The 12,556-nt window shown below is 40.4% G+C and overlaps 1 protein-coding gene across 4 annotated transcripts in view; it reads left to right on the forward strand.

The window, feature by feature from the left end:
• Positions 1–12,556, forward strand: part of LOC128686610 (tetratricopeptide repeat protein 17) — a 212,291-nt gene that overhangs the window by 159,941 nt on the left and 39,794 nt on the right. For 2 of the 4 annotated variants that reach the window (XM_053773558.2, XM_070084264.1), the window contains exons 15-17: positions 3,034–3,182; positions 3,382–3,650; positions 11,460–11,697. In XM_053773558.2, the coding sequence (XP_053629533.2) occupies positions 3,034–3,182; positions 3,382–3,650; positions 11,460–11,697 (656 nt within the window). The remainder of the gene's footprint in view (positions 1–3,033; positions 3,183–3,381; positions 3,651–11,459; positions 11,698–12,556) is intronic. The other 2 variants (XM_053773555.2, XM_053773557.2) reach the window with 1 other exon arrangement.

Consider the following 12,556-nt stretch of genomic DNA (forward strand, 5'->3'; position numbering starts at 1 on the left):
CTGTCCATAGAGGCCTGTACCTCTCGTTCCTTTATGACTTTCCTAAAGTGGTTCACAACATTGTCAGTGTACAGGTTGCCAACACGGCTTGCAGTAGCTGTGTCAGGGTGATTTTCATCAAAAAAGGTTTGCACTTCAAGTCACTTTGTCACACATTTCCTTAATTTCAGTAGTCATTAGCACCCTTGGTCTCGATGGGTTGGCACTAGAAGTTTTCTTGGGGCCCATGGTGACTTATTTTGCAGAAACAAGCACCAAAAACAGTGATAATATGGATAATATAGAATGTACCGAATGTATCCTTAGATGCGCGCACACTGGCTGGCTTGTAAACACTGGACATGTCTCGTACGAATCGTATCGCATACCAGGTTTTGTAACGGGAACCGAGGCAAATTCTCTGCGATATAATGCATCAGTTACTTAATTTATCGGATACCGATAGCATCGCGAACCGGGGGTCCACTGTATACTCAATAATTCTAGCGGCTTCAAATCAAGCAGGAGAAAGCTGGTAGGCCCACATGTGAGAGAATGGGTCTGTGTGGTCAGTGTGCACCACAGAAAAAAATCCTGCAGCACGCAGTGCATAATGAGAAAAAAAAACTGAACTTTTTTTTTATTAATACGCCGACTTTGAGGTGTATTTTTGTATAGTATTTATCGTTATATTCTCGTTTTTATGGTGTCATGTGATAAAATTAAAAACATATTGCAGAAATAGAGATGATTTTGATTAGTTTCATGATGAAAACGACCTTGAAATTGAGCTCAAAGTAGCGGAAATGTTCAATTTTTACCAATGTTCAAGATTAATCAAATCACACCACACATCTAATATTCTTTCACTAGTGTACTGATATTATTTATACCATTTTTACAATAATGCATTAGTCTGCATAACAGTATATTTCGTATTTTTTGTATGAATAAACAATCAAAATAGAAAGCAATAGTAATATAAGAGGAGCCTAGAGACGTGAATAATGAACAGAGGATATGTTATTTTAGTGCCAAGAATGTCTACATTGTTTATTCTGGACCCTATTTTGAAATTGGCATCTTTTTTAATTTGCATGAAATTGGCCAAATTGCCAATTTCTGACCACTTTATTGGGTAGTTCAAATCGGTAAATGGGCGGTTTCTTGTACTCAGTTGATAGAAAAAATGAAGTTCTAAAGAAATAACTATGAGTTTGGTCAACTGGAGCAACGGAATTGGCCTAAAACAGGGCTCAAAGTCGACGAAATCGCCGATGCATGTATGTCGCCGAGACCGCTAAATTCGCAGGAGCATAATTCCGCGAGTTTTCAACGAAATTTCATACATTTGATGTCAATACCATCGGGAAAAGATTCTCTATCATTTCAGAAAGGGGCTGGTGACAGTCAAAGGGTTAAGATTAGGGGGAATCACTATCTTATTTCCCTCTCTAATTGGATGGTCCTCCCCCTTACCCCCATTTGGATGCCCACATCAGAGACAATTGAGGAAACTTAAGGCACACGGAATAGGAGGAGAATTTTTTTCCTGGGTAGAGGCATGGCTGACAAATAGGCAGCAGAGAGTTTGCATAAATGGGGAGAAATTAGAATGGGGCCACGTCACCAGTGGTGTTCCTCAGGGGTCAGTGTTGGGCCCGTTGTTGTTCACAATTTACATAAACGAAAAAGATGAGGGAATAAATAGCGACATAAGCAAATCTGATGATGACACCAAAATAGGCCGTCCAATTCATTCTAATGAGGACACTAGAGCACTCCAGGATGATTTGAATAGACTGATGCAATGGTCGGAGAAGTGGCAGATGCAGTTTAATATAGACAAATGCAAAGTTCTAAATGTTGGACAGTTAAATAACCATGCGACATATAAACTAAATAATGTAGATCTTAATACTACTGATTGCAAAAAGGATTTAGGAGTTCTGGTTAGCAGTAATCTAAAACCAAGACAACAGTGCATTAGCGTTCACAATAAAGCTAACAGAATTCTTGGCTTCATATCTAGAAGTATAAATAATGTAAGTCCTGAGGTTGTTCTTCAACTCTATATATCCTTGGTTAGGCCTCATTTAGACTATGCAGCTCAGTTCTGGTCACCGTATTACAGAATGGATATAAATGCTCTGGAAAACGTACAGAGGAGGATGACAAAGATGATCCCATGTATCAGAAATCTTCCCTATGAGGATAGACTGAGGGCCCTGAATCTGCACTCTCTCGAAAGGTGTAGAATTAGGAGGGATATGATCAAGGTGTATAAATGGAAAACAGGAATAAATAAAGGGGACATAAATAGCGTGCTGAAAATTTCCAGCCAACACAGGACTCGCAGCAGTGGTTTTAAGTTGGAAAAATTCCGATTCAGGAAGGATATAGGAAAGCACTGGTTTGGTAATAGAGTTGTGGATGAGTGGAACAAACTCCCTAGTACAGCTATTCAGGCTAAAATGTTGTGTAGTTTTAAAAATAGGTTAGATAAATACATGAGTGGGTGTGGGTGGGTTTGAGTTGGACCTGACTAGCTTGTGCTGCTGGGTCTGGTGCCATGCTCCTTCCTTGAGTGGAGGTGACCAGACTGGGTGGGTCACTGGGCTAATCCAGGGGGGGAGGGAGGGGAATTGACCTGCTCCACATGGGTCATTAGGCCTATTGCAGTGTTCCTTCTTTCTTATGTTTCTTATGTTCAGCCCCTCCCTCTGCATGCCACTGGCAGTCAGTCAGTCTGTAGTAAATCAAAGACATGTATATAATTTTATGTAAGGATGTTTTGCTCAATGCAAGCTTTATAAAATTGTTAACTTGATAAAGCTCACATTGAGCACATTCTACACACTTGTGCTGAAAAGTAGTGTTACATCCTTTATATTAGTAGCCAGTTAAGGAACTTACAGTTCCTTAATAATAAGACTTTCCAAGCTTGATTTGGAGTCTAATTGAACGACTGTTTAATGTTACTGTCTCAACATATGGGTACTGTGCTGAATATATAAATAAGAAACAGAAGTCCAGATGTATATTTTGAATTAGCAGGTGATGTGGAAGAGGAGATGAGGTTAGATCTAGAAAGTGAAGCTGAGGAGGAGCTAGAGGAAGAGGATACTTCTCCAGCACTACAACCAGAGTTAACCAAAGAAAACCAGAAAGATATTGTTGATCCCCAGGGACCAGAAGCAAAGGTACCTAATATATTGATTCAACATAAAGGCATCTTTTGCAGTCCTAAATTATGAGATTACAGTTCTTCGGCATTGTTTAATTGAAAATTTATCTAAACAAAGTTTTTTACTCAGTGTCTTAACTGAGCTTTGACTTTAGGAATGACTCACAGAAAAATAATTTTTCAGTTGATATTCGTTATCTGTTTTTTATTTGCAGACAGGATTACCTAATAAGCAAATTCACGTCCGCATTGGCCTCGGTACTGAAGACTCGACAGCAACCTACACTACTAGTGATGCCGAGAGTTCCAAAAATCTGGATACTCCTGTCATAGAGGACGATCCGTTACCAGATGTCTTGCTACGGGTGAGAGAGAGAGTGGCCTCCCCGCCTCCACCACCTCATGTTTGTGATCGTGCTAATAAACTGAGCGACGTCAAGCATTTCACATCTACTTGGCTGTCTGTTTCAGCAAAAAATATAGAGTGAGATTTTGTCTGTTTGGTTTGGTTTTATTAATGAATGAGAGTTTGATTTCAAAGCTTATTTACTTTTTCATATGAACATCAAGGTCCTTTTTCTACATTTTCAGATCATAATGATATTTTAAATTCATTTGCTTGAACTGCTGTTTTATTTTCTTAGCCAAACATTCAGTCATCAATATCTAGCAGCCAGCTACTCTTCAGAACCATTAGTTAGTATGAATAGATGCTTGGATCATTTTCTTCTGATTAGTTTTAGCACCATTTTTTAAGGAATGGCCACTTTGACATTTTAAAAATTAAATAGTAATTCAATTCAGATTAATCCTGGTTTCTTTCAAATTGCTAATGGATTAACAGTCTGAAATATCTCATCACCCAGTTGGATCGAGAGATCATTAGGTGTCCACTCTAAGATCTGGATATACATCCAGCTGTCACCTGCTGTCACTTCTTGTGGTGTTTGTGTATACATGCAGTGGCAGGGTCTTCTGACATCATGCAATTACTCTTGCTAATTGCACTTTGATGCTGCCTTTGCCAGGGGCCAAATAGAGATTCTCTTTTAAGTGTCTGAATAAATCACTTGTCACACACACTATTCTGATTCCTGTATTTTGAAAATGCTATACACATATATTGAAAATCTTTCTTCTTTCAACACACCGGCTGTATCCCACCGAGGCGGGGTGGCCCAAAAAGAAAAACAAAAATTTCTCCTTTTACATTTAGTAATATATACAGGAGAAGGAGTTATTAGCCCCTTGCTACTGGCATTTTAGTTTGCTCTTATGACAAACATGGCGTACGGAGGAAGAATTCTGTTCCAGTTCCCCATGGCAGTTTGGAGGGATATGTTGTGTATCTTTATACGTATATGCTTCTAAGCTGTTGTATTCTGAGCACCTCTGCAAAAGCAGTGATAATGTGTGAGTGTGGTGAAAGTGTTGAATGATGATGAAAGTATTTTCTTTTTGGGGATTTTCTTTCTTTTTTGGGTCGCCCTGCCTCGGTGGGAGACGGCCGACTTGTTGAAAAAAAAAAAAAAACAAGAACTAGTAAGAAAAATAGAAGAAAACCCAGAAGGGTCTGTATATATATGCTTGTACATGCATGTGTACTGTGACCTCAATGTAAATAGAAGTAGCAAGACATACCTAAAATCTTGCATGTTTATGAGACAGAAAAAAGACACCAGCAATGTAAAACAGTTACAGGCTTTCGTTTTACACTCACTTGGCAGGATGGTAGTACCTCCCTGGGCAGTTGCTGTCTACCAACCTACTACCTGGGTATATTGATTTTTTTTTTTTTTTAAACAAACTGGCCGTATCCCACCAAGGCAGGGTGGCCCAAAAAGAAAAACGAAAGCTTCTCTTTTTAAATTTAGTAATTTATACAGGAGAAGGGGTTACTAGCCCCTTGCTCCTGGCATTTTAGTCGCCTCTTACAATACGCATAGCTTACAGAGGAGGAATTCTGTTCCACTTCCCCATGGAGGTAAGAGGAAATAAACAATAACATGAACTAGAAAGAAAATAGAAGAAAACCCAGAGAGGTGTATGTATATATATGCTTGTACATGTATGTGTAGTGTGACCTAAGTGTAAGTTGAAGTAGCAAGACGTACCTGAAATCTTGCATGTGTATGAGACAGACAAAAAAGACACCAGCAATTCTACCATCGTGTAAAACAATTACAGGCTTCCGGTTTACACTCACTTGGTAGGACGTTAGTACCTCCCTGGGCGGTTGCTGTCTACCAACCTAATACCTGGGTATATTGATTTTTTTTTCTTTAACCAGCCGTTTCTCCACCAAGGCAGGGTGGCCCAAAAAGAAAAACGAAAGCTTCTCTTTTTAAATTTAGCAATTTATACAGGAGAAGGGGTTACTAGCCCCTTGCTCCTGGCATTTTAGTCACCTCTTACAACACGCATAGCTTACGGAGGAAGAATTCTGTTCCACTTCCCCACGGAGATAAGAGGAAATAAACAAGAACAAGAACTAGAAAGTAAATAGAAGAAAACCCAGAGGGGTGTGTATATATATGCTTGTACATGTATGTGTAGTGTGACCTAAGTGTAAGTAGAAGTAGCAAGACATACCTGAAACCTAGCATGTTCATGAGACAGAAAAATGGACACCAGCAATCCTACCTTCATGTAAAACAATTACAGGCTTTTGTTTTACACTCACTTGGCAGAATGGTAGTACCTCCCTGGGTGGTTCTGTCTACCAACCTACTACCTAGGTATATTAAAAATGTACACATATATTCTTCCTCTGCTCAACTGCTGCTGCTTCTGTTTCTGAGTATTGGTTGTGGTATTCCAGTGGTATCCCAGAGCCTTACATTAGACAGATGAATTTGATTGCTGAAGGGTGCCTTTCTATGTCTGGTCTGGGTAGTGGCCCAACTCCACCTTCTGTCTACAGCTGTAGCATTCTGGATGACAACTAGAGCTGGGCATGTTCTCATACCACAGTTAACTCTTTCATGATTTTGGACGTACTAGTACGGCTTACGCACCAGTGTCCATGACGTACTAGTACGCATAAATTCTAGCGCCTTCAAATCTAGTGAGAGAGAGCTGGTAGGGCTACATATGAAAGAATGGGTCTATGTGGTCAGTGTGCACAGTATAAAAAAAATCCTGCAGCACACAGTGCAAAATGAGAAAAAAAAAACTTTTACCGTGTTTTTAGATTAAAACAGAGACTTTGCACTATATTTTCGTATGGTATTTATTGTTGTATTCTAGTTTTCCTGGTCTCATTGTATAGAATGGAAGACATACAGTGGACCTCCGGTATTCGATATTAATCCGTTCCTGAGAGCTCATCGAATACCGAAAATATCGAAAAACGAATCAATTTTCCCCATAAGAAATAATGGAAATCAAATTAATCCGTGCAAGACACCCAAAAGTATGAAAAAAAAAAATTTTTACCACATGAAATATTAATTTTAATGAACACAAACTGAAGAAGACATGCACAGTTACATGACACTTACCTTTATTGAAGATCTGGTGATGATTGATGGGATGGGAGGAGGGGAGAGTGTGGATGGTGTTAGTGTTTAGAAGGGGAATCCCCTTCCATTAGGACTTGAGGTAGCAAGTCCTTTTCCGGGGTTACTTCCCTTCTTCTTTTAATGCCACTAGGACCAGCTTCAGAGTCACTGGACCTCTGTCTCACAACAAATCTGTCCATAGAGCTCTGTACCTCCCGTTCCTTTACGATTTGTCTAAAATGGGCCACAACATTGTCATTGTAATAGTCACCAGCACGGCTTGCAATAGCTGCGTTAGGGTGATTTTCATCCATAAAGGTTTGCACTTCAACCCACTGTGCACACATTTCCTTAATTTTTGAAGTAGGCACAATGGATTCCACAACTGGCATAGGCTTCTCAGGGTTAGCCCCAAACCCTTCAAAATCTTTCTTAATTTCCATACTAATTCTCACCCTTTTTTTTTTTACCACAGGGTTGGCACTAGAAGCTTTCTTGGGGCCCATGGTGACTTATTTTGCAGAAACAAGCACCAAAAACAGTGATAATATGGAATCTACAGAATGTATCCTTAGATGCGCGCACACTGGCTGGCTTGTAAACACTGGCACACAAGGGACAGTTCAGGCCACACGTGGACACGTCTCGTACGAATCGTATCGAATACCGGGTTTTCAATCGGATGCCGAGGCAAAATTTTTGCGTTAAAATGCATCGAATACCGGATTTATCGAATACCGATGCCATCGAATACCGGGGGTCCACTGTATTACAGAAATTGAGATGATTTTGACTGATTTTACAATGAAAAGTACCTTGAAATTGAGCTCAAAGTAGCAGACATGCCCAATTTTTACCAAAGTTCAAAAGTAAACAAATCATGCTAAGCGTCCAATACACGTCAACTGGTGAGTCTAATATTTTTTCACAAGAGCGGCGATATTATTTATACCATTTCTACACTAATGCAGTAGTCTGCATAACAGTAAATCTTATTTTTTTTGTGAGAATAAAAATTCAAAGTGGAAAGCAAAAAAATGTAAGAGGGGCCTGGGGACGTGACTAATGAACAGAGGAAATGTTATTTTAGTGCCAGGAATGTCTTTCATGTTTATTTTGGACCCTATTTGGAAATTGGCATCTTTTGAAATTTGTGTGAAATTGGCAAAATTGTGAGACCTCTACCCACTCTACCTGAGGTATCCCAGCGAGTGAGCACGTCTCCTGTGTATCCCAGTGCTTAACAGAATAGGGAATAGCATATGGAGGTACAAAATAAAAAAAATGGGAACTATGGCTATAGTTTACTTAATAACATAAAAGGGCTAGAATACCACATATACTGATGGACATTTACATAATATAACAATTGACCTATGAGACTTATTACCAGGGGGAAAGGTAGATGTTATCAGTAACATGAACTAGTACTCACTCTTAATTCACCGACCAGCTGACCCGAGATTCCCAATGCGTGGTCCACTACACATGCAGCTGTCCAGAGCTCTCGCTCCCCGGACCTGTCACCAACAACCTCCTTGCTCAGCTGTTCCCTGGGCTTATATCGTAGTCAAAGTACCCCCTCCCCAATGGGGTATGTACCACGTGTTACGACCTGATGCCGAGGTCTGACGCCGTCAAGAACAAAAGACCTCAGACGTGGGCGTGACTACCCGACATTTGCTAAGGCAGGTGTGACCATATAATTAGGTCTCCCTAGAGACCTCACAAGCCCATCTGAACTGCATCACAAAATTACTAAATTCTGACCACTGTATTGGATAGTTGAAATCGGTAAATTGGTGGTTTCTTGTACTCATTTGATAGAAAAAATGGAGTTCTAGTGAAATAGTTATGATTTTTGTCGACTAGTACATTGGAATTTTCCGAAAATAGGGCTCAAAGTGGGCAAAATCGCCGATGTGTAAACATTGTCGAGACTGCTAACTTCGCGAGAGCATAATTCCATAACTTTTCCATCAAATTTCATATTTTTGGTGTCATTATGATCGGGAAAAGATTCTATCTTTTCATAAGAATTTTTTTTTTTTTTTTTTTTTTTTTTTTTTTTTTTTTTTTTTTTTTTTTTTTTTTGAAATTTGAGGGGCCCTGAGAACAAGTCTCTGAGAGGGCCTGTGGACCCTGAAACGGTTAATGCCTTCGCACCACAACAATACTTACTGTAAACAATAATGTATTAGTATAGGTGAAGAAGGTTGAATTTGTCTCAGTGGCGTTTAAGACTGTATTGGGATTAGAAATTGTAAGTACAGTGGACCCCCAATTATCGGCCATAATCCATTCCAGAAGGTCGGCTGATAACCGAAATGGCCGAAAACCAAATTAATATTTCCCATAAGAATTAATGGAAATACAATTAATCCGTTCCAAAGAAAAATATTCACAAAAAAAAATAATTTTTTTAACAATTATGTAAGTATTACATACGCTTATTGAAGGCTAATGCTGGCTTCTGGAAGATAGGGAGGAGGAAAGAGGGAGGAGTTAGTGTTTGGAAGGGGAATCCCCCTCCATAAAGACTTTAGGTAGCAAAGCCTTCTCTGGGGTTACTTCCCTTCTCTGTCTTTTAATGCCACTAGGACCAGCTTGAGAGTCACCGGACCCCTGTCTCACAAAATAACTGTCCAGCGCAATCTGTTTCTGGTGACTGTTTAAGATTTCCCTGAAGTGGGACAGGATTTTGTCACTAAACATGTTGCAGATATGCTTGTTTCAGCTTTGTCAGGGTGGTGTTTCTCTACAAAAGCTTGTACCCTATTGCACATTGCACACACCTCTTTAATCTCTGAAGAAGGCACCTCCTTCACTCCCTCTTCCTCCTCTGAAGCAAGTTCCTCAGCTGCAGTCTGTTGCTGTTTGAGATGAAGCTCTTGCAGCTCTTCAGTGGTTAGCTCTTCTCTGTGGCCCTCCACCAACTCTTCCACATCCTTGCCACTCACTTCCAACCCCAGGGACTTCCCCAGTGCCACAATAGAGTCCACAGGGTCGGCAGTGTCAGGGTCAGCCTCAAACCCTTCGAAATCTCTTTTTTGGAAACAATCTAGCCACAGTTTTCTCCAAGTAGAGTTCAAAGTCCTAGAAGTCACTCCCTCCCAAGCCTTACCTATAAGGCTTATGCAGTTGAGGATAGTGAAGTGATTCCTCCAAAACTGTCTTAGGGTCAACTGAGTGTCTGATGTCACTTCAAAGCACTTTTGAAACACTGCTTTTGTGTAGAGTTTTTTGAAGTTAGAAATGACCTGCTGGTCCATGGGCTGGACTCTATAACGCTGTCTCCCACTAATTCTTTTTCCTTAATCCACAATAATAATAACTTTTCCATCTCTTCCATTATTGGTGGCCTTTGTTTAGTTAGACAAGTTACTCCTTTTGCAACATTAGCATCTTTGATTTGTTCTTTCTTTGCCATGATGGATGTAATTGTTGATTTATTCTTGCTGTACATTCTGGCAAGTTCCACCACCTTCATACCACTTTCAAACTTTTGTATCACTTCATGTTTAAATTCCATGGTGTTTCTCACTTTCTTTGCCACAGGAACTTTCTTTGGAGCATGGTTCCTTAATTTCACAGTTACACTGCAAAAATAACACAAACTACAATGGGAAATAAGCAAAATGTTTGGATGTATAAGCAGAAGCTTCCTCAGCCACTGAGAGACAAAGCCAAACTGATGCGCAAGCAGCCCCAGCCGGCAGATGGATGTGTCCCAAATGGCCGATAACCGAGCAAACGGCCAATAACCGGGCGCTGATAAACCGACCGATAACCGAGTTGGCCGATAACCAAACTGGCCGATAACCGAGGGTCCACTGTACAGTAATGTAGCTAGTAGGTTGGTAGCCAGCAACCGCCCAGGGAGATAGTACTCTCCTGCCAAGTGAGCGTAAAATGAAAGCCTGTAATTGTTTTACATAATGGTAGGATTGCTGGTGTCCATTTTTCTGTCTCAAGGTTTCAGGTACGTCTTGCTACTTCTACTTACGCTTAGGTCACACTACATATATACATGTACAAGCATATATATACACACCCCTCTGGGTTTTCTTCTATTTTCTTACTAATTCTTGTTCTTGTTTATTTCCTCTTATCTCCATGGGGAAGTGGAACAGAATTCTTCCTCCGTAAACTATGCATGTTGTAAGAGGTGACTAAAATGCCAGGAGCAGGGGGCTAGTAGCCCCTTCTCCTGTATAAGTTACTAAATTTGAAAAGAGAAACTTTGGTTTTTCTTTTTGGATTGCCCTGCCTTGGTGGGATGCGGCCGGTTTGTTGAAAAAAAAAAAGTACAGTAATAGGTGGGAAATAGATGTGGTATATTCCTAGGCTTGTGACACAGAAAGGTGTCTTTCAGTGATCAAAACATAGTTTTATGTTGCTGCATTTAAACATACTGGCCATCTCCCTCCATGTTGGGTGACCCCCCCCCCCATCCCCTCCACACACACACAAAAAGAAAGGAAACACATTCACCATCATTCATTTAATAATGTTTTGGCAGAAGTGCACAGATATAACAATTCCAATGACCTGACCTGCACCACTCCCATCCCTTCTTGAGAGTGCAGGCACTCTATTTCCCACGTTCAGGACCCAGAGTCGTGTAATGAGTTTCTGTGAATCCATATTAAAAGTTAAATTACTCACATTCCAACTGCATGTCAAGCCAAAAAAAAAAAAATCGCTTGTTTCCATTCATTCTTATCTAACAGGTGGACACGAGCCTCTGTCACTCAAAATTTTTTATTACCCTTCTAATTTCTTTACAGTATATCTGAGTACCTTGTTGCAAGTCCTCCAGTGGGCACCCTGCTAGAGGAACCTATATGCAGAGGAGACTTACCAGCCTCCATGCATACCTTAGATCATTTAGCGGGCATCAGACACCGTCATCTCCTTCCACATTTTCCTGAGATGGGACTTAGAGAGGCTTTACAAACACTAACAGATCGCACCCCAGTGTCTGTTGATCTAATGGCAACTAGAATTGCAAGATCTCTTCAAAAGGTAATTATTTTTCTTATTACTATTCTCCAAGAGTTGTTTCTTGCTGAGCTATCCATTTTTTTTTCTCAACAAGTCAGCCGTCTCCCACCAAGGCAGGGTGACCTAAAAAGAAAGAAAATCCCCAAAGAGAAAATAGTTTCATCATCATTCAACACTACCATCTCACTCACACATAATCACTGCCATTGCAGAGGTGTCCAGATACAACAGTTTAGAAGCATATATAAAGATATATAACATATCCCTCCAAATTGCCAATATCCCAAACCCCTCCTTTAAAGTGTGAGCATTGTACTTCCCATTTCCAGTACGTACTATAGTCTGGCTATATAAGAATAACCGGTTTCCCTGAATCCCTTCACTAAATATTACCCTGCTAACACTCCAACAGCTCGTCAGGTCCCAAAAACCATCTGTCTCCATTCACTCCTATCTAACATGCTCATGCACACTTGCTAGAAGTTCAAGCCCCTCGCCCACAAAACCTCCTTTATCCCCTTCCTCCACCCTTTACGAGGACGACCCCTACCCCGCCTTCCTTCCCCTACAGAGTTATACACTCTCCATGTCATTCTGCTTTGATCCATTCTCTCTAATTGACCAAACCACCTCAACAACCCCTCTTCAGCCCTCTGACTAATACTTTTAGTAACTCCACATCTCCTAATTTCCACACTCCAAATTCTCTGCATAATATTTACACCACACATTTCCCTTAGACAGGACATCTCCACTGCCTCCAGCCGCCTCCTTGGTGCAGCATTGCAACCCAAGCTTCACACCCATATAAGAGTGTTGGTACCACTATACTTTCATACATTCCCTTCTTTGCCTCCATGAATAACGTTTTTTTGTGTCC

The sequence above is a fragment of the Cherax quadricarinatus genome, chromosome 12 (assembly GCF_038502225.1).
Source record: "Cherax quadricarinatus isolate ZL_2023a chromosome 12, ASM3850222v1, whole genome shotgun sequence".
Lineage (NCBI taxonomy): Eukaryota > Metazoa > Arthropoda > Malacostraca > Decapoda > Parastacidae > Cherax > Cherax quadricarinatus.